The 21,627-nt window shown below is 38.5% G+C and overlaps 1 protein-coding gene across 1 annotated transcript in view; it reads left to right on the top strand.

Annotated features, from left to right (window-relative positions):
* Positions 1 to 21,627, top strand: part of Wwc2 (WW and C2 domain containing 2) — a 119,812-nt gene that overhangs the window by 92,529 nt on the left and 5,656 nt on the right. Inside the window, exons 20-21 of the mRNA XM_013513141.1 lie at positions 739 to 981; positions 20,502 to 20,629. Coding sequence (XP_013368595.1) covers positions 739 to 981; positions 20,502 to 20,629 — 371 coding nt within the window. The remainder of the gene's footprint in view (positions 1 to 738; positions 982 to 20,501; positions 20,630 to 21,627) is intronic.

Raw genomic sequence — 21,627 nt, 5'->3', positions numbered from 1 at the left:
AATTACCCTCTTCCCGTGGTGCTCTGGTTTCATGCCACCACATGCAGAGTACTAGCTGTGTCTGTCTTCTCGCTAGTACTTGAAGATGGTAAAAAATATTTCTTTTGTATAAAGGCTGATGTGCCCCATTATTATTACTTATCACTCAGCATTTGTAGGAAACTCTGACATGTAAATTTTTCCGATAACCAAACTTTATACCCAAAGCTCCTAAATTTTCATCATGTTGAGTGAAAATTCCTCTCACCTTTCTAAGTCACCTGCCCTCTGAAGCAGCACATGCTTTTCAAGGATGGTAGCACACTTCAGGGAAATTTTAACCAGAAGTATTTATGAGTTGAGTGGACCTGAAAACAGGTTATTTATAAACTTAGTTTTAGTGCTGTTTGAACCACACAGAAGTTTATCCTGAAACACTGTGTAAAGATTGTTTTTAAATGACTTTTAGGGAGCTCCACAGAAATGAGAATGCCATTCCCATTTAGAAATTACAGCATGAGGATGGCGTAGATGTCTAAGAAAACCAGGCATCTGCAAAGACCAATCAGTGGTTTACCTGACTGGGAAGTTAAAGTGCCAGGAGTATAAATGATAAGGCCAAAGCAAGTCACCTGGCGAGTTAGGCACTCAGTCCAGGGAGCAGTGAAGAGCAGGCCTGCCCATGACAGGGAGGAAACAGGCGGAAGTGGTGACTGTCCATACACCAGGGATGACTTGTTGTGTTTTCTAACTCTCCAGACACTTTGCCAGCCAGTCCTCAGAAGAACAGCCCAAGAATGCCCGGTACGCACATCTCTAGACCTAGAACTGGACCTTCAGGCCTCTCTAACCCACCAGAGCCGCCTCAATGATGAGCTGCAGGCCCTGAGGGACTTGCGGCAAAGGCTGGAGGAGCTAAAAGCTCAGGGAGAGACGGACCTTCCCCCGGGTGTGCTGGAGGACGAGAGATTCCAAAAGCTCCTGAAACAGGCGGAGAAACAGGTACAGACTCAGTGTAGCTCGGCCTTGTTAAAGCCCGAGGCATAGGAAATTCCAATCTCACACCTCCACTTGGCTCAGAGGTGTTGGCCTCCTTTTTCTAGGCTTAGAACCTGTCTTTTACCCACTGCTATCAGGCATTTTAAAACCCCAAACATTACTTAAATACGAATACTGCCATCTGCCAAGCTGCAGTTGAGGGGCCCCCACCATACACACACACACACACACACACACACACACACACACACAGCAGTAGTGATCACTGACTTCCTGATAGGAAGGAAGTATGGTGGCAGGAGAGAAGGTCTTAGCCATTTCTCCTCAGCATTGTTTCTGTCTGAACAAACAACACATTTCTTTGAATTTTCTATACATAGCTCTTTTGAAGATTCATTAACCACATTAATTGTAAATATATGGCTCATTTTAATGTTCCTAAATTTGACTTTCTTACCTTCAAGAAAGATTAAAGTTCACATAGCTCCTTTTCACCCTATAAACGTCTAGGCAAAATAAGATAAAATCACTGATTAAAAAATAAAATATTTTAAAGGGACTATTTATATCACTCTGCCACCTACATATTACTAAAATTTTCAAGAATCTGCATGAATATCAAATTGATTTACTCCCTGAAGACTAGAGTTTATATTTTGGTATTGAAATGTATATTCATATCCATATTATAAACAGAAATTTTCATATAGCTGAAATATCACAAATGCCAAAATGATATTTTCCTTCAATCCCTTTGGGTGGGAAGCTGGAAGACAGTGGACACTTTCTTGAACTAAGAAGAAGATACTGTCCATAATGCAAGCTTTTCTCTTTTAGCTCATAGTAATCTTTTAATCTTCTAATTGTGGTACTGCTGGGAACATTTAAATCTTTCGGCTATCTAGTGCTCCTAAGAGTGCACAGAACTCAGAATTTAATGAGTTTCAAGAATCAGGCTGATATCAATAATATTTAGAGAAATTTTAGGCAAGAAAAAAAAAGAAAACAGAAAAACCTACCTCTTTCCTGTGCCACCTCCAAGAAAAGACACTTTATAGAAAATGGAGATGTTTGTCCAGCCTGGAGTTGAATTGTAACCCTATATTTAACAAAGCAATGAATACAGGATAATCAGACACTTTTTTTTTCTTGTTTTTTCCTTTTTTTATTTTAAAGACAAAAAAAGTAACAAAATAACAACAAAGACAAAAACAACACAATAATAAAAATGATACAGAAATTCAAAACAAGATAATAGGAAATTAATAATGGTTGTTATGTATTATTATCTTCAGTGAAGTTGCTCAGATTACCAGATGTGAGAATGCAAGATTGATCAATTAAATAGGTTAAAAATAATTTTTAAAAAATTAGAAACTATACAGAGCTTCACTAAACAAGATGGTAGGAATTCAATAATGGTTGTTATATTGGATATTGCTGTCTTCAAATAAGTTGTTTAGATTACCAGATAGAAGCATGCAAAGTTGGCCAAAAAAAATTCTAGCATTAACTGTTCCTTTCAGTAAACCAATAGACATCAGCAGTATAATTATCACAGCTATCCATGTATATACATATATATTTTTTTCCTTTCATTCTTTCTTTCTTTTCTTCTTTCCCCCATCCTGGTTGTTCCTTCCCTTTAAGCATTTTCTTTCTCTTTCACAATATCTATTGTACCTTTCAGATTTTATTTTACTCTTTCAGGTTCTTACGCTATGGAGGCAATACAATGTTTACACATGCAGGTCTGATTTATTTCACTTATGAGTATGGTCCCTAGTTGCATTCATTTACCTACAAAAGCCTCGAGTTTATCTTTCTTTACAACTGAGTAATACTCCCTTGTATAAAAATACCACATTTTTTTTTATCCATTCCTCAGTTGATGGGCATTTGGGTTGTTTCCAAGATATAGCTATGACAAATTGTGTTGCTGTGAACATGGGTGCACATATATCACTGTGGTATGATATTTTTAGTTCTTCTGGAAATACCCAGAAGGGAAATAGATGGGTTAAGTGGGACTTCTAATCCTAGTTTACTGAGGAATCTCCACACTGATCTCCACAGTGGTTTCACCAGTTACCTTCGCACCAACAGTGGAGAAGGGTTCCTTTTCCCCCACAGCCCCTCCAAAATTTGTTATTGGTTGATTTCTTGATGACAGCCATTCTTTCTGGGTGAGATGAAATCTCAGTGTTGTTTTAATTTGCACTTCTTGAATGACTGATGATGTGGAACATTTTTTCACATACTTATTTGCCATTTGTATTTCTTCATCTGAGACGTGTGTGTTCATTTCAGATGCCCATTTTTGGACTGAGTCTTTGAATTTTTGGGGCCTGATTTTTTAAAATTCTTTATATGTTCTGGATAGAAGTCCTTTGTCTGAAAGACAGTGGGCTAAAATTTTTTCCCAGTTCATGGGTTTTCTTTTTACTATATTAGTGATTCCTTTTGATGTGCCAAAACTTTTAAATAAGATGTGATCCCAGTTGTTGATTCTTTGAAGTATTTGCTGTGCAATTTGGTTTTTGTTCATGAACTCTCTACCTACCGTTACATCTTCAAGATTTCTACCTACTTTCTATTCCAGTAGATTTAGTATTTCCATTTTAATATTTAGATCTTTAATCCATTTTGATTTTACTTTGGTGCATGGTAATAGATGTGGGTGTAGTTTTAGTCTTTGGTATGTGGAGAGCCAGTTTTTTCAGCACCATTTATTAAAGAGGCTATCTTTCTTCCAATGAACATGTTTGGCCCCTTTGTCAAAGATAAGTGGCTAAGTGTGTTTGTAGTTGTGTCTGCATCTTCTAATCTGTTCCATTGATCTCAGTTCTGGTTTTTTTTTGCCAATACCATGCTGATTTTGTCACAGTAGCTTTGCAGTATAATCTCAAGTCAGGGATTGTGATGACTCCTGCCTTGCCTTTGTTGTCCAGCATTGCTTTTGCTATTCTAGGTCTCTTCTGGTTCTAGATGAATTTCAGGAATATTTTCTCTAGATCTATGAAGTATACTAATGGTATTTTAATTGGGATTGCATTGAATCTGTACAACAATTTGGGGAGTATGGCCATTTTCACAATGCTGGTTCTTCCTTTACATGAGCAAGGAATATCTTTCCATTTTCCTAAATCTTCTTCAATCTCTTCTTTCAGACTACTATAATTTTCACTATATAAATCTTTTACTTCCTTCTTTAGATTGATTTGTAAGTGTTTCATTTTTTGTATGCTATTGTGAAAGGTATGGTTTCCCTAATTTCTCTCTCAGTGTGTTTGTTGTTTGTGTACAGGAATGCTATTGATTTTTGAGTGTTCACTTTGTATCTAGCTATGCTACTCAATTTAGTTATTAAATCTACAAGTCTTTTCATGGAGGTTTTGGGGTCTTCAGTGTAGCGTATCATGTCATCTGCGAATAATAACAATTTCACTTCTTCCTTTTCTATCCTTATTCTTTTTATTTCTCTCTCTTGTCTAATTGTTCTGGCTAATGTTTCCAGCACTATATTGAATAGGAGTGGTGACAGTGGACATCCTTGACTTGTTCCTGATTTTAAAGTGAAAGCTTTCAGTTTTTGTTCATTTAGTATGATGTTGGCTGTTGGTTTGTCATAGATGGCTTTTATCAGAGTGAGTAAAGACCATCTCATCTGATTTTCTGTAGCGTTTTAATCATGAATGAGTTTTGGACTTTATCAAAAGCTTTTTCTCCATCTATTGAGATGATCATGTGATATTTTTGTCTTTGGCTGTATTGATATGGTATATTACATTAACTGATTTGCATATATTGAACCCATCCCTGCATCCCTGGGACGAATCCCACTTGGTTTTGATGTATAGTCTTCTTGATGATTTGCTGCATTCTGTTTGCTAATACTTTATCGTGCTTCATTCTGTTTGCTAATACTTTATTGAGAATTTTTGCTACTATGTTCATTAGGGAGATTTGCCTGTAGTTCTCTTTTTGGTTGGGTCTTTCTCTGGTTTGGTATCAGGATAATACTTGCCTCCAGGAATGAATTAGGGAGAATTCCTTCTCTTTCAATTTCATTAAAGAATTTGAGAAGAATTGTCATTAGATCATCTCTAAATTTCTTGTAGAATTCAGCCATGAATCCATCAGGACCTGAGCTTTTCTTTGTTGGTGAGGTTTTTATTACATTTTCAATTTTGTTGGCTGATATTGAATTATTCAGGATTTTTATATCTTCTTGATTCAACTTTGGTAATTCATATATATCTAGATATCTGTCCATTTCCTCTGTGTTTTCCATTCTATGAGAGTAAGATTTTCGAAGTCGGTGTTGATAATCTTCTGAATTTCTACAGGATCTGTAGTGTTTTCATCCTTTTTATTCCTTATTGCATGAATTTGAGCTTTTTCTTTCCTTTTTTGATAAGGTTGGCTAGGGGTATATCAATTTTATTTATTCTTTCAAAGAACCAACTCTTTGATTCATTAATTCTTTGTATTGTTTCTTAGTCTCCCTTGCATTAGTTTCTGCTTTGATCTTTATAATTTCTTCCCTTCTTTGGGCTTGACTTGCTCTTCTTTTTCTAGACACTTGAGGTGCAGCTTAAGATTATTTATTTGTACTCGTTCTGTTTTCCTGATGTGGGAATTAACTGCTATAAATTTCCCTCTGAGGACTGCTTTCATTGCATCTCACAGCTTCCTGTAAGTTGTGTCTGCAGTTTCACTTGATTGTAAATATTGTTTAATTTCTTCTTTAATTTCATCTGTGACCCATTGGTTGTTCAGGAGGGTGTTATTTAATTCCCATGTGTTTACGGGGTTTTTGCAGTTTCTTTTGTCATTAATTTCCAACTTCATTACACTATGGTCCAATAGTGTTCATGGGATAATTTCAATTCCTTTGCATTTACTTAAGCATGTTCTATGGACTAGTATACAGTCAATTTTAGAGAATGTCCTGTGTGCAGCTGAGAAGAATGTGTATTCTGATGTTGTTGGGTGAAACACTCTGTAAAGGTTTACTAAGTCCATTTGTTCACATGTTTCATTAGTCTTGTTATTTCTTTGCTGATTTTTTGTCTAGTTGATCTATCTCTTTGTGACAGTGGGGTGTTAAAGTCCCCTGATATGATTGTATTATTGCTTATTTGGTTGTTTATGTCTGTTAAAATATGTCATATATACTTGGTGCATCCTGTATTGGTGCATAGATATTTATGATTGTTATCTCTTCCTTTTGCATTTTTCCCCTAACAAGTATATAGTTACCTTCTTTATCTCTTTTGATCATTTTTGGTTTGAAGTTTACATTGTCTGCAAACACAATAGCTACCCCTGCTTTTTTCTGGGTTCCTGTTGTATGGAGTATTGTTTTCCATCCTTGACTTTCAGTCTATAAATTTCCTTTTGAGTTAAATGTGTTTCTTGTATTCAGCATTTTGTTATATTTGTTTCTTGATCCATAAATTGAGACCATTTCCATTGATGGTTATAACTGATATGTATTGTTTTCTTTGTCATGTTATTTTCTTGCTGTTGGTTCCTCCTTTTTCATCTATTCAATTGCTTGCTCTACTTAATGGTTCCTTTGTACTGTTGTTCTTGAAACTGTAGTCATTTTTATCTCTTTATAGAATATCTTTTTGTACTCTTTGTCGAGTTGGTTTGGCATTCATGAATTTCTTCCATTGTTCCTTAGCATGGAAATATTTTATTTCTCCATTAATTTTGAAGGATACTTTTGCAGGGTACATCAATTTCACTTAGATGTTGTTTTCATTCAGGAAATACTTCACTCCAAGCTCTTCTTGACTTGATGGTTTGTGTTGAAAAATCTGCTGTGATTCTGATTGGTTTTCCTTTATAGGTGATCTGTTTCTTTTCTCTAAGAGCTTTTAATATTCTGTTCTTTTGCTGAATTTCAGTGATCTTGATTATTATATGTTGGGGTATAGATTTATTTTGGTTATAGCTAATTGGAGTTCTATATGACTCACTTACTGTATGTGCGATTCTTTTACCATGTTTGGGAAATTTTCTGCTATTACTTCTGAAAATAGTCTTTTTTGTCATATGTGTTGACTCCTGCTGTTTTATTGACACCTAACAGTCTTATATTGTTTTTGTTTGCATCATCTTGTAGCTGTTAAACTGTTATTTGCTGGCTCCTTGTTATTTTTAAGAGATCGTTCCTTTCACAATTACTAGCTGCAGTGCTGTCTTCAAGGTCTGAAAGTCCCTTCAGTTTTGTTCAAGTGCTTTTGCCAGCTTTCAATGGAATTTTTAATTTCCTGTATATCTCTTTGAATCTGTTTCCTGCATTCTAATTCTGTCCTATATTATTCATTCAAGGTTTCCATCATTTTTCCCTGCTCCTCTATTTTTTGTATATGTCTTCTTTAAAAGTGCTGGGCAATTCTTTCATTATAGTTGTCAGTTCTTTTTTACCTGAGAGATTATTTCTGATCTGATGTCTTCTATGGCCTGATGGAGTTGTTTCTTTACTTTAGTTGCTAACATTTCAGAAAATTCAGGTGTGTGACTTCCATTATTAATATTTACAGTAATATCAAGTGATAAATTTGATACTCATTATAGGGAAAACTATAAAACTTTATGAGGAGAAATATAAGAACACCTAAATTTATGGAGAAATATACGATGGTCATGTAGAGCAGGAGTCTGCATACTTTTCCTGTACAGGACCAGTTACTAAATATTTTTAGTGTTTTTGGACCATATGATCTCTATTGCTACTACTCAACTCTTCCAGTATACCATAAACAAAATGTAAGTAAGTGGCTTTGACTGTGTTCTGTAGGGTTGGTGGTCTCTCGGTAGTCCCTGGGAGAAAACAGCAAGGGGATTTAGAAAATAAAGTCAAGAGGCAAAAGCTGGGGTCAGGTGGAGTGTCCTCTTACCTGATGGGCAAGAGGACCTAACATCAATAATAGGGGCATTTATTTATACTCTTGCAAAGTTAGTATCATGAGAGGCAAAGGTGCCTAGCAATTAATGACTGAATTGTCCAGGCAGGATGCTTTTCTCAAGACTGAGGTAGCTTGACTGCTGGAGGCATTCTGGCTCTGTCCTGCCCTCATACATATGACCAATTTCCAGCTCCAACGGCTCCCAACAGTTTTCTAAGAAAACTTCATTTTATTTATTTATTTATCTATTTATTTATTTTTGGGTAATAGCAATTGAACTCAGGACATCTCACTTGCCAGGCAGGCACTGTGCCACCAAGCTGTATCCCTGGCAAAACTTTATTTTGAAAAACAGATATGAGGCCATAGTTTGCCAATCTCTGCTATCAAGGAAGAATTAGTATTGTTGAAGATGGTCAGTTCTTCTAAAATATACCACAGAGTCTAATTCCAAGCAAAGTATCTTACAATTTTTCATAGATACTAATACAGTTAATGAAGGAATAGATGGTGAAGAATAGATAAGATAATTTTAGAGATGAAAAATGAGAGAGGGAGACTTGCCCTACCAGAAACCGGGATGTACTCAATTGCTGAAGTACTGAGCAAGTGTGGAATTGGTAAGAATCAAGAGATTGATCATGGTATGAAATAGCCCAGAAACCAATGCATATACATATAGAGCATCTCTGTGTTGTAGCTGTCATGTCAGCCAGTGGTGAAGAAGGAGCTGTTGAATAAAGAGAGCTGGCATGGGCTGACAGGGGGCTCAGTTGGTAGAGCACTTGTTTATCGTGTGTGAGGCCCTGGACTCCATCCCCAGTAACACAATGAAACAAAGAAGCTGGAAAAAAAGATTAATGTGGAAAAAGATGGCATTGGATCCCTGCCTAGTGCATAGAGATTAACACTGGAGAGATTGTGGACTTCAGTGTCAGAAAATGAAAGTTGAAAATCGTAAGAAATAGGAAATATATCTTCATATTTTTATTCTCACATTTCCAGTACCTATTCTCTGTCCTCCTACCTGGTTGGAGATAAGGTAAATTGGGACAAAATTGCTGAGAGCCTTGAAGGCCTAAATAATGGGAGCTGCTGCAGGTTGCTAAAGAGATGTTCTTTAGAAAGGTAGTATGGTGGTGATATGTGTGATGGGTGGCTAAAGGGGAGATTTCTTCCAAGTCCCCAGGGTTAGACATTTTCCCACAAAATAAAGCTAAAGGGAATTTGACATATCCAATCATTATTTCTAATACTGATTTAAAAATAAGATTCAGCCATTCTTCAATCCCAATCAAAATACCACTAGTATACCTCACAGATGTAGAGCAAATCTTCCTGAAATTCATCTGGAACCAGAAAAGACTCAGAATAGCAAAAGCGGTGCTGGACAACAAAGACAAGGCAGGAGTCATCACAATCCCTGACTTGAGATTATACTGCAGAGCCACTTTGATAAAATCAGCATGGTACTGGCAAGAAAACAGACGTGAGGATCAATGGAACAGACTAGAAGATGCAGCCACAATCACAAACACACTCAGCCACCTTATCTTTGACAAAGGGGCCAAACATGTTCACTGAAAGAAAGATAGCCTCTTTAATAAATGGTGCTGGAAAAACTGGCTCACCACATGCCAAAAACTAAAACTACACCCACGTCTATCACCATGGACCAAGTTAAAGTCAAAATGGATTAAAGATCTAAATATTAAAATAGAAATACTAAATCTACTGGAAGAGAAAGTTGGTAGGAATCTCGAAGACATAGGGGTAGGCAGAAAGTTCATGAACAGAAACCAAACTGCACAGGAAATACTTCAAAGAATCAACAACTAGGATGTCATCTTACTGAAAAGTTTTGACACATCAAAAAGAATCACCAACAGAGTAAAAAGAAAAACTATGAATTGGGAAAAAAATTTTAGCCCACTGTCTTTCAGACAAAGGACTTGTATCTAGAACATATAAAGAATTAAAAAAAAAACAGGCCCCCAAAATTTAAAGACCCAATCCAAAAATGGGCATCTGAGATGAATACACACTTCTCCAATGAAGAGATACTAATGGTGAATAAATACATGAAAAAACATTCAACATCATCAGTCATTTGAGAAATGCAAATTAAAACAATACTGAGATTCCATCTCACCCAGAAAGAATGGCTGTCATCAAGAAATCAACCAATAACAAATTTTGGAGGGGCTGTGGAGAAAAAGGAACACTTCTCCACTGTTGGTGGGAGTGTAGAATGGTGAAACCACTGTGGAAATCAGTGTGGAGATTCCTGAGTAAACTAGGATTAGAAGTCCTATTCAACCCAGCTATCCCCTTTTGGGTATTTTTCTGAAAATCTCATACCACCATGATATATGTGTACTCATGTTCATAGCAGCGTAATTTGTCATAGCTAAATCTTGGAAACAACCCAAGTACCCACCAACTGAGAAATGGATAAAAAAGATATGGTATTTTTATACAGTGGAGTATTACTCAGCTATAAAGAAAGATAAACTCGAGGCTTTTGTACATAAATGAATGCAACTAGAGACCATACTCATAAGTGAAATAAATCAGACTCACATGTGTAAACATCATATTTCCTCCCTAGTTTAAGAACCTGAAAGAATAAAGTAAAATCTGAAAGGTACAATAGATTCTGTGAAAGGGAAAGAAACTGCTCAAAAGGGAAGAACAACTGGTATAAGGGAAAAGAGAAAAAGAAGGAAAGATGGAAGGAAGGAAGGAAGGAAGGAAGGAAGGAAGGAAAGGGAAGGGAAGGGAAGGAGGGAGGAAGGGAGGGAAGAAGGAAAGAAAGAAAGAAAGAAAAGGAAAGAAAGAAAGAAAGAAAGAAAGAAAGAAAGAAAGAAAGAAAGAAAGAAAGAAAAAGGTGTGTGTATATATACACACACACGATAGCTAAGGTAATTATACTACTAAGTTCTATTGGTTTATTGAAAGGAACAGTTAATGTTTAATTGTTTGATCAATCTTACATGCCTATATCTGGCTAACTACTCTGAAGATAACAATATGTATTACAGCAACCATTGTTAATTTCCTATCACCTCATTTGAAATTCTGATCTTTTTTATTGTTTTTATATTTTGTTTATGTCTTTGTTTTTGTTCTTTTCTCTTTAAAATAAAGAAAAATTAAGGCATTCTTTCAAAGTAAAAGTATCATAAATATACTGTTTTTCTATGCTTTTTAATTGTGTTTGTAGGCTTCGGGTAGGATTTTGGCTATTGTTGATAGCTGATTCAAAATTTAGGGTTTTTTGGGTGAGTCTTGTTTTCCTTCTACACTAAAATAACTCCTACTAGATTTGCCCTTACTATAAATACATGGAAAGTGGAAGGTCTATAAATCCCAACTACTTCCTTTTTTTAAATTTTATTTTAAAAATTAAAAAAAAAACTGACAAAACAATGAAGACAAAATCAAAATGACACAAAAACATCAAAAATGATACATGACTTCAAGACAAAATAATAGAAATTCACAATTATTGCTATATTGTATGCTGTTATCTTCAGTGAAGTTGCTCAGTCCATTAGATATAATAAATCAGATTCATATGTGCAAACATCGTATTTCCTCCCTACTGTAAGAACCTGAAAGAGTAAATAAAATCTGAAAGGTACAATAGTTATTGTGAAAGGGAAAAGAACCTGCTCAAATAGGAAGGACCCAACAACTTCTTAATGCAAAAACTTAAGCAGACGTTTTCCCTGTAAAAAGCAAAACACAGATCTCTTAATGCACATACATTCTCTTCAACCCCTGTGGTGCTTGTGCCTACGTGTAAACTCCCAAGCAAACGTGAGGCCACCTTTGCTTCTTTCCATACTACAGTGCCTTGTAGGAGATGGTCCACCTGACCTTGGTGAAAATCTCCCGAGCCTCATTAAAGCTGCAGATCTTATTGAGCAATGGTTTTTTTCCTGTTGTAGTTTTGCTTGTCCCCTGCCCACCTCTAGATCAAATCATTTTACTTACTAGTGAGTACGTAAATACAACATAGACAGTGATACCTGTCGGTAGCCCCAGGATAGCTTGGTCACAGGAAAGTCCTGCCTGCCTTAATGGTTAGGCCTGACTCTAGTATAGTCCAGCCTTTGCTTTGGTGGATCTGAGATAAATTCAGGAAATGTCAGATCAAACAGTGAATAGTCCCTCAGAATTTTTGTGTATGACAGTTTTGTACTTGACCCTCTATCTAGTCTTCCACTAGACTGTTCTGAAGTGGGAATTTTATGCTGTTCTGTTACCAGCATCTCATGAGATGTTCATGGCCATGATCGGGGAAAACAACGGCAATGATAGAGCTAAAGTGGCCGATTCACTCTTCCCAGGGTGCCAGGATTCCTGAGGCTCCTTGTATGTGGTTTTTTTTTTTTTATTTTCCTGCCTATCATAACAGCCTATCGTGATGTTCTTAGTGACAGATAGAACCATAGGAATGTGAGGCAGATTTTTCAAACATAATATGAAGTTGTGCTAAATGCCTTGTAAGTATCCTCTTTGAAAACTGTCTTCTGTATCACATAGTGCAAATATTTGTATGATGTCGGTAGTATTTTCCCTTTTTATCTCCTAATTATTAGTATTTTGATTATCTGTATTATAAGGTAGCATCTAAAAGTAGGTTCCAACTAAAATACCTGATTGTTGCTGTCATTTCCAGAGTCTGCCTAAGAACCAATGTCTCCATAAAGGTGCAGCTGTAACAACCTGGAGTTTTTGATTCTTTAAAAGCTCAACACAGTTCTGTTCAAAGTCAAGTGTAGTTGGCCTTGAGAGGAGTTACCTTATGCCACATTTTGCTCACAGAACAGGCCTTCTATTACCCACATGGCTGTGACCACTTATATGAGGCAAAAACTGGTCACTGGAACTCAGAACTGCCCAAGGACGCTTTGAAGATCATGGGCCTTGCCAGTTTAAACTAAGAATTGCAAGGATTTGAGGGCCGAGATCTCTTTTGTCCAGTGCAGGATATAAACAGGATTCATTTGAAATTGTCTTAAAAGAGTGACACTGAGCTGGGCATCACAGCACATGCCTGTATTTACAGCTACATTGGGAGGCTGAAGCAGGAAGATTGCTTATGATCAGGAATTTGAGGTCAACCTAGGCAACATAGTGAGAACCTATCTTGAGGGTAGAGAGGAAGGCACTTTTTCTTTCATAAAGTAGTACTTTGTTTGATATGAATATGTAGTTGTTTAGTCACTAAATGATACATTACATGTTCTGGCTTCTAATGATTATAATCCTCCTTCTATAGATTGCACTGATTAGAAATAAAGTTATAGTGCATAGAGGACTTCTGATCTGTATTACCCAATGAATCAGCATTTAGTTGCTTTCAAAACCATTTTATACACCAAGATGACGAGGGAGTAGACCCTAAGGAGCTTTCTCCTGTAACAGTGGCAGAGCCTGAGATAAACTGAGGCATCATCCCATGGCAGAGGAGAGAAGGGCACCATACAGAGCCCACTCCCAAAGCCCTGCAGCACTAACCCTGCCATGGCCTAATCATCCCTGAGAGGTGGCAGCTCTCGTGTTGTTACATGTGTGTTGGAGGGGCAGGCATTCAAATCATAGTGGGTCCCATGCCCACTGCCCCTCCACCTTTGCTTGCTTCTTGCTCCTGAGTTTTACATCAATCTACAGTAACAGAGATCACAAAACAAAGTGCATTTAGACAGCTTTAAAAATGATTTGATTTCCTAAACACAAAAGGCTTTTATCTTTATTTTTACCAACTCTGGGGATACATTGTTTTTGTCCATTGCTTATGTCTTTCCTCTTCACTTCCACATCTGCTTGTTAATATACATGTGGTACCCCAGCATGCACGCACACACCCCAGCATGCGCGCACGCACACACTGCCCTTTCATTTCACCGTCTCCCCACAGTGTTGGGATTTGTGATATTTTCAGCAGGATGATCATAAAGTGCCTAATGATGAGCAAAGAGCCTGCCAATTGCCATAAAAAATATGGCTCCCAGAAAAGCAGTGAACTGAAGCCAGCAATAGATACTGGATCTGCCTCTCTTGTCAGGGAAAGCTGTCAGGTCTCAGGGTCACACTCTATAACCCTCTTCCTTTGTGGTTGAAAGTCTCTTTTGTAGCTTGCAATAAAAACTGAATCTTAGTTAGTGTTCTCGTGTATCATACAACCCCCTTAGGAAGCAGAGCAAGAAGCTGAGGACTGTAAATTAAGACTGGATTGTGTTCCTTATTCCATTAGGCTTCTCAATGTGACTAAGTAAATCACCAGACCTTTCTGCAGCTCAGGCTCCCATCATGTAAACTGAAGGTTAATCTCCCCCTCCTGGAGTCTGGGGCATAAGAAGTAGCTCCAGTTCTCATGATCCAGGCAGCTTATCAAGACTTGTTGGAGTATGAGGGGGAGGTATCCTTAGGAGCCTGTGTTACTTACAAAGCAGAAATTTCTTTTTCTTCCTTGGAGTATATTCCTCTCAAAATGCCAAAGTTCTGTAGTGCTAGACTTTTAAAAACTTAGTGTTAATACTTGTAAAAGTTAGAATCTACAGAAAAATTTTGTTAAGATAGTAATGCACCCATTTAACAAAATAAATCTTAATGATTACAATGAAGACTCGGCATTGAGATCTAACTGCCTATAAAGTTGATTGCTATTGATTAATAGCTGATAAAAATCCTGAAATATATTTTGTCACCTAGAGTTTTGAAGAAAGATAGAGATACATGTTACAATTTGGATCTGGAATGTCTGCCAAAGGCTCATGTGCTGAAGGCGTGGTCCCCAGCCAGTGGCACTGTTGGGAAACGGAAACTTCAGCAGACAAGACCTCGTGGGAGGAGATTAGGCTGGGGCTGCCCTCTACAAGCATATGGGACCTGGCCCCTTGCTCTCCCCTCTTCACAGGGGCCATGCAGTGAGCAGCTCTGCTCCACCACATCTCGCTGCTGTGATGTTCACCATAGCCTCTAAACAGCAGAGCCAGCTGATCAAGAGCTACAACCTCTGAAACCATGAGCCAGAATAAACCTTTCCTCTTTTAATTTAATTTCCTCAGGGGTTTTGTTACAGTAAGAGAAAGCTAACATGGTACAGCAATAAACACAGGGACAAACAGTCTTTTGTGAAGTATGTTCTTATTTGTCAGGGAAAGGAATGTCTGTGTGTGTTATATGGTCAATCTTATGTTGGGCAAAATACTGCCAAGTTTCAAAGCAATTTTATAGTCATAACAAAAATGCTGGTAGTTGAACATGTCAGCAGCCATTAGGCTACCTAGAAGAACTGTTGGAATAGTTTACAAAGTATAAAAGAAATCTCCACAGCATTCATATGGAAGGCAACGGAAGACTGTTGGAAGTTCAATGACATATGGAAGTTCAATGTACTTTTCCTGAAAAGTTTTTAGAAGTTTTAAGTTCATGTAACACATGCCTATTGTAAATCCAATACTGCAGAACTATATAAAGCAAACAATGTAAGTTCCCCTTAGAATCCCAGTCCCCAGAGATGAGTACAGGATCCTAGGAGCCTGTTGTATTTCTGATCTGATAAAATACATTTCTGAGTAAGAGAATTGGGTCACTTGTTTTTACCTGCATATGACCCTGCATGTACATGTTCCTTCTCTGGTTTCTCTTGATCTCTTTTGAGTCACACAGCAAATGGGTGTTTTAGGATTGATTTATTCTTGTAATTTATCAAGAATTGAAATAGCAGCAATATTTTAGTATGCTTACCAGTGTAGTAATTTGATGTACCACAGTGTGTTAGAAGGCATTTCTCTGTATATACCAGGCAGTACTTCCTTATCTGAGACCTAATGAAAAATCATCAATTTATTAAAGATAGGACTTTACTAAGTAACTAACATATCACAGTTGTCCCCTCTGAACTTGAATTACATAAATTCACAAGCTCTGAGTAATGATCCCACCAATGACAACGTAATCAAGAGAAAATTGTTCCTTATACAGGCTGCTTTTATAGACAACATCTTTCAAAAGGGGAGGTAAAGGTGGAATAGTAGACAAAGTTGGAAAAGGAATTTTTGTGATGAAAACATCAGAAGTTATTGCAGGAGGTGGTTTTTAGCAAAGAACCCAGGGTACCCCCTTGTAGGGTCCTTGGAGTTCCAGTCCATGAAGCAGTGTGACTCTATATATTGTATGTATACTTACTGAATAAATAATTTTGTAAATCTCATCTTTCCTAAAAGTGCCACTGGATTTTTACTTTCAGTTTTAAAATAAGTTCAATGTACTTTTCCTGAAAAGTTTTTAGAAGTTTTAAGTTCATGTAACACATGCCTATTGTAAATCCAATACTGCAGAACTATATAAAGCAAACAATGTAAGTTCCCCTTAGAATCCCAGTCCCCAGAGATGACCACTGTTGGCAGTGAATGTGTGTCCTGCTCTTTTTTATGCCCTTGTGTGTTGTGGATTAGTATTATTTGGAAGAGATCCACAAAAATGGGATCATCAAAGACACTTTTTGTCTCTCACTTAATTCCAGTACTAGATGATGAACAGCTTTTCATATTAGAAAGTGTTGTTGTAATTCATTATTTGTAATAAATTATGTAGAAATAAATGTAGAAACCCTTTATAAATATATCAGTTATTTAACTCTACTACCAGTGATAATGTCCAAAATTTTCCATTATAATGATGTGTGGAAATAAACATTTCTGTACTTATCTATGCACATTTTTCCACAGAAACTACTGGCTTAGTATACACAGAGAAACGACTTCTAACATCCTGTGGGAAATCAAATTACTATATTAGTAAACTGGGAAATGGGAAAGTGGTTAGTAGCGTTGATTTGACTGTGAACCATAGTTAAAGGGTTTTTTATTAGTACATGTTTGCAGTACATAATGATATTCCTTGTGAGTATGTGTACATAGCACACCTTAGTTCTTTTTTCATGCTCTTCCCCTCCCTCCACCTCTAGGTCCCCTTCCCTTTTTCAAAAGATCTTGCCTTTGTCACGACTCTGAAGCCTGAAAGCCCCATTCTTGACTTCCTAACCTTGAAGGTTTCTGGAACAGTGGGCATAGATGGGAAGACAACATCTTTTAAGTCCCTTGTTGCCAGCACCAGTCTTATCTCTTAAAATTTAAAACTGCTTGAGTTACCACTGAAGCAGTAGGCTTTTGAGGTCCAGAAGGATCCCAACTGTGAGATTGTCCATCAACTTATATTACAGGCTGCAAGCTTCCATCCTAAGCAGAGCTGGCCCTTTCTTCCATCTGTGTCTAACAGTTTAGTTCTGGCCTGAGCTGATCACTCTAGCTCTAAGCTGCAATAAGCAGCAAGCAGATACCAGTGTTCTAAATTGTGCTGACCATTTTCTGGAGCACTCTAGCTGTCATCATCATGACCAGTGGTCTCCACGCAGCAGGGGCACATTTCATTTGCTGTCACTGAAGCACATGGAGGCCGAGGGAGAGTGCTGACCCATGCGGGAGGAGTACCCTGAGGAGCTGTCTCCCCGGCCTCTGCCTTAAATTGATAGTGTCTTCCCACACGTACACACACCTCTACTACTAGTAAGGGCCACAAGTGTGGCTCGGAATGTTTCATTCTGGGGAGCAGAGAGCACAGCGCCCTCACTGCTGTAGAGTCATGGCTTACGCGCCTTCTGTCCTTTACAGTGTTTGCAGCCACACTGCGGCGCACTAATTCCAGCACACTGGGAGGCTAAGGCGAAGGCTCTACAGTTTGAGTCTGGCCTGGGCACCTTAGTAACTTAGCAAGACTCTGTCTCAAAATAAAAAAGAGCTGGGGATGTAGCTCAGTGCAAAGGCCCTGCACTGCCAAAAGTGTTTGCAACACTAGGTACAAGGTGGTGGTAAGAAAGGGATCACTGTTTATTGTGAGAGTGAATGGCCTTTCTTGTGAATTTAACATTTGTGTTTATTCTGTGAATTGCCTATTGTGTCCCTTTTTGTTTGCCCCTTGAAAGCCCTCTCTGTGCTCCTGTTATTTCAGTTGCTGTTCTATCATTTATCTTTTGAACGCCTTTTAAATTAAAAGATTGTCATCTAAAAACCTTCCTTTCCCACAGACCTACCCATTTATTTCTTCAGCGCATCTTCACTGACACCTACTATGTGCTATGTGTGGGGGCTTTGGGGACTCTGAGGAGGGCATCCAGGCACAGTGCCTGCCCTGGGAGCCCTCCCACTCTGTGCTGGTGGGGACACTGAGCAAATCCTGTAAATGAATGCTCTGTGAAGAGAAGATAGAAGGCAGCCCAGAGCTCCTTGAAAAGAATCTGTAGTTCCTGTGGAAATGGGTAGTGCTGAATAACTATACCGAAATGGTCCTACAAGCAGATTTTAATTAACTTTAATTAAGGCCTTTGTGACAGGTATAAGAGTGACTGGTTTCTACTATTTAGAGTAAGAGGAACAGGGGGCTGGGGATTTAGCTCAGCGGCAAAAGCGCCTGCCTGGCATGCGCAAGGTCGTGAGTTCGGTTCCCAGTACTGGAGAAAAAACAAAAAAAAAAAAAAAAAATAGAGTAAGAGGAACAACATGTCAGTTATAACACATGGGAGCTCCCCAGAGCCCTAGAAGTCCCAGCTGATACAGTAAGTAACACAAGAAAAAACACACAGTTTGGGAAGAAAGTTAAAATTGTCTTTTTTCATAGATGACATGATTGTCTCTGTATAAAATCTGAATCAGCTCCACCAAAACCTCTTAGAATTAATAAGTGATTACAGCAGATTTGCAGGATGCAAGGTTAATATACAAGTCAAATGCTGGGCCAGGGATATAGCTCAGTGGCACAAGCACCTGCTTGGCAAGTGCAAGGTCCTGAGTTCGATTCCTGGTACCCAAAAAAAAAAAAAAAACAAGTCAAATGCTTCTCCATATGCCATCAGTACACAAGTAGAATTTGAAATTAAAAACACAATACCATTTTACATCATCTTCCAGAAAATGAAATTCTGGACTGAGGATGGACTAGCTCAGTGGTGGAGCACTCACCTCACATGCACGAGGCTGTGGGTTCCATCCCTAACACCACCAAAAAAAAAAAACAACCTGTGAAAATATTAACAACGTGTTATTAATCTTATTATTGATTTTAAATAATCTTTTCTATTTTCTCCCCAAGTAGTCTCCATCTGTCTTATTCACACTGTTTTCCTAACTCCTGATTACTTAGCTTATAGTGAAAATTGCAACAGTAATAGCCAAACACTGAAATAGTACATTTAATGATGTATTGGGTACTGCTGTAAATGCTTTACATATATTAACTCGTTGAAACATAACAAGCCTCTAAAGTGTTCTCAGTTTACAAATGAAGAAACTAAGATACAGAGAGATCAAGCAACTTGCCCAAAGTCAAGTAGCTGTAAAATGACGGAAATGGAATTTGAATTCACATAACACAGCTCTAGAAATTTGCTCTTTATCACTAACATGTACCAGCTTACCTTAGAGGGCAGTCAGCACATATTTGATTGGGCGACTGAATGGAATGAAGTGAAATGAAATGAAATGGCAGTTTGAAATATAACATATTTTATTATATTATATTTTAAAAATATATTCATTTAAAGCATCCAAATGTCCATCAACAGTAACACAAACAGCGTGGTGAAATTGCATAATGGAATATTATATACTAGTGAGAACTAAGATGTAGGTCCGTGTAATAGTGTGTATAAGTCTTATAAGCCCATTGTTAAGCAAAAGAAATGAAACGCTAGTAAGTGCCTGCTGTACCATTCTGTGCTTACAAAGAACACAGTGGGAAGAGTAGCCTGCACTGTTAAAAGTCAGAATGCTGGTGGTGCTCATGGTGGAGACAGAAGGGTGATATGGGGCAGGGCCCTGGAATGTTTTTTCTGTTATTTCAGCCTGTGCACTTTACATGGGTGTGTTACAGTTGTAAAGATCTTTGAACTATGTACATGTGCAGTCAGTTGGTAGATAAGCTCTACCAACAATGTTTGCCTGTTTGGTTTGGTTTTGTGGTACTGGGGACTGAACCCTAGGCCTTCACACTGAGCTGCATCTCCAGCCTCTGCTTTTTCTTTTGAGACAGGGTCTTGCTAAGTCATTAAGTTGCTCAGGCTGGCCTCACCATCCTGCCTCAGCCTCCCAGAGTACTGGGATACAGGCATGCTCCACCACACCCAGCCCAAATAAGCAGTTTTTTAAATGGCCAGCCAGCAAAAAGGATAGCAAAGATGAGGAAGAGGTTGAAAATATGTTCACCAAAAATGTTAACAGCGGTATTTCTTGGAAATAGCCCTTGAAGTCGTTTGCAGTTTCTTTCTTGAGGGTTCCTGCATTTTCCAGGTGGAATAAAATAATCTGTGTATTGCACATGGAGAGGGTAAGTGCAATTAAACTTGCCCAAGTCAGTCCCAGCCATGTGAGATAAGCAGGCGGATGTGGCTCCCTGATGGATGAAAAAGGACAGCATTGGTCACCCAGCTTACCTGTCTGGCTTCATCCCACCTGTCAAGGCTTAAGCATGTTGTCAAGGACCTCTAATTGATGTTCTCTGGGTTTCTTGTTCTTATTTTCTTCACAGGCTGAGCAGTCAAAAGAAGAGCAGAAGCAAGATTTAAATGCCGAGAAGTTGATGAGGCAGGTCTCCAAGGACGTGTCCCGGCTTCGGGAGCAGAGCCGGAAGGTGCCTCAGCAGGTGCAGTCGTTCAGGTAAGTGAGTCTTGGTTACTGTTTTCTCCTTGCTGAGATAAAATATCAGACACCCAAAGTTAAAGAGTGCAAGGTTTATGTAGCTCACAGTTTGTGGAGGTTTCAGTCCATATTCAACTGGCTCCAAGGCAGGGTGGCACATGGCAGAGGGCAACAGTTTATGGTGGTAGAAAACAGCAAAGCAGCAAGAACAAAAAAAAAGAGGAGTGGCAGAGAGCAAGAGTCTTTCCCTCCCTTACATTGTATGCAGGCTGCTCACCCCAAGGCGGGTGTAACACTCACACCCATAATCCCAGCACTGAACCATGAATCAATCATAAACTCTAGAAACCTGCCCCATGACTGCATGAGGCTTTAGGGGGACATCTGGACACAAATCATAACAGTGGCCCTGTGTGGGACAGCTTTCAGGTTGTCCTCATGTCTTCTGGTTCTGCAGGAATTCCCCCTCAGAGTACAGTGCAAGTTAATATTAGGTTTGTTCTGCAGTGTGAATGTACACTGGTGTGTTTGCTCCTTTCTGAGGTTACATCATGGCTGAGTTACACGCTGGCTCCCCAAGAAGACAGTGTTCCCAGCTCTCAGTACCCTTAACACCTCCCCTTAGCAGGACCCAGGGTATTTTATAGAAGAGCAGTAAAGCAATAGATCTTTGGGGTTTTGTTGTCTGCTTGCTCTAGACCTCTGAAGCTTTGCACTGTGCTAGGCCCTGAACAGAGAGGCCAAGAAGACAGGCACACAACCAGATCATTGTGACATCATGTGGCAAAAGCTAATACAGGGATAAATAGGGGCCTATGAGAGCAGCAGGCGACACCCCCATCTGTGCACAGGTACACGAGGGAAGATAGTAGACGAGCAGCATCTGAACCCCCATGGCGAGGATGGGTGTAGAGCTCTTCAGGCTGTGGGGCCAGTGAGTTGAGTGGAGCCTTGGAGTAGAAGGAGCCGCATGGAAAGCGGCAGAGCCTTAAAGGTCCATGCTGAGTCCATCGTGT

This window comes from Chinchilla lanigera, unplaced genomic scaffold (assembly GCF_000276665.1).
Source record: "Chinchilla lanigera isolate Chin_1 unplaced genomic scaffold, ChiLan1.0 scaffold00002, whole genome shotgun sequence".
In the NCBI taxonomy this organism is placed as follows: Eukaryota; Metazoa; Chordata; class Mammalia; order Rodentia; family Chinchillidae; genus Chinchilla; species Chinchilla lanigera.
This window is presented reverse-complemented; position numbering and strand designations above follow the sequence as displayed.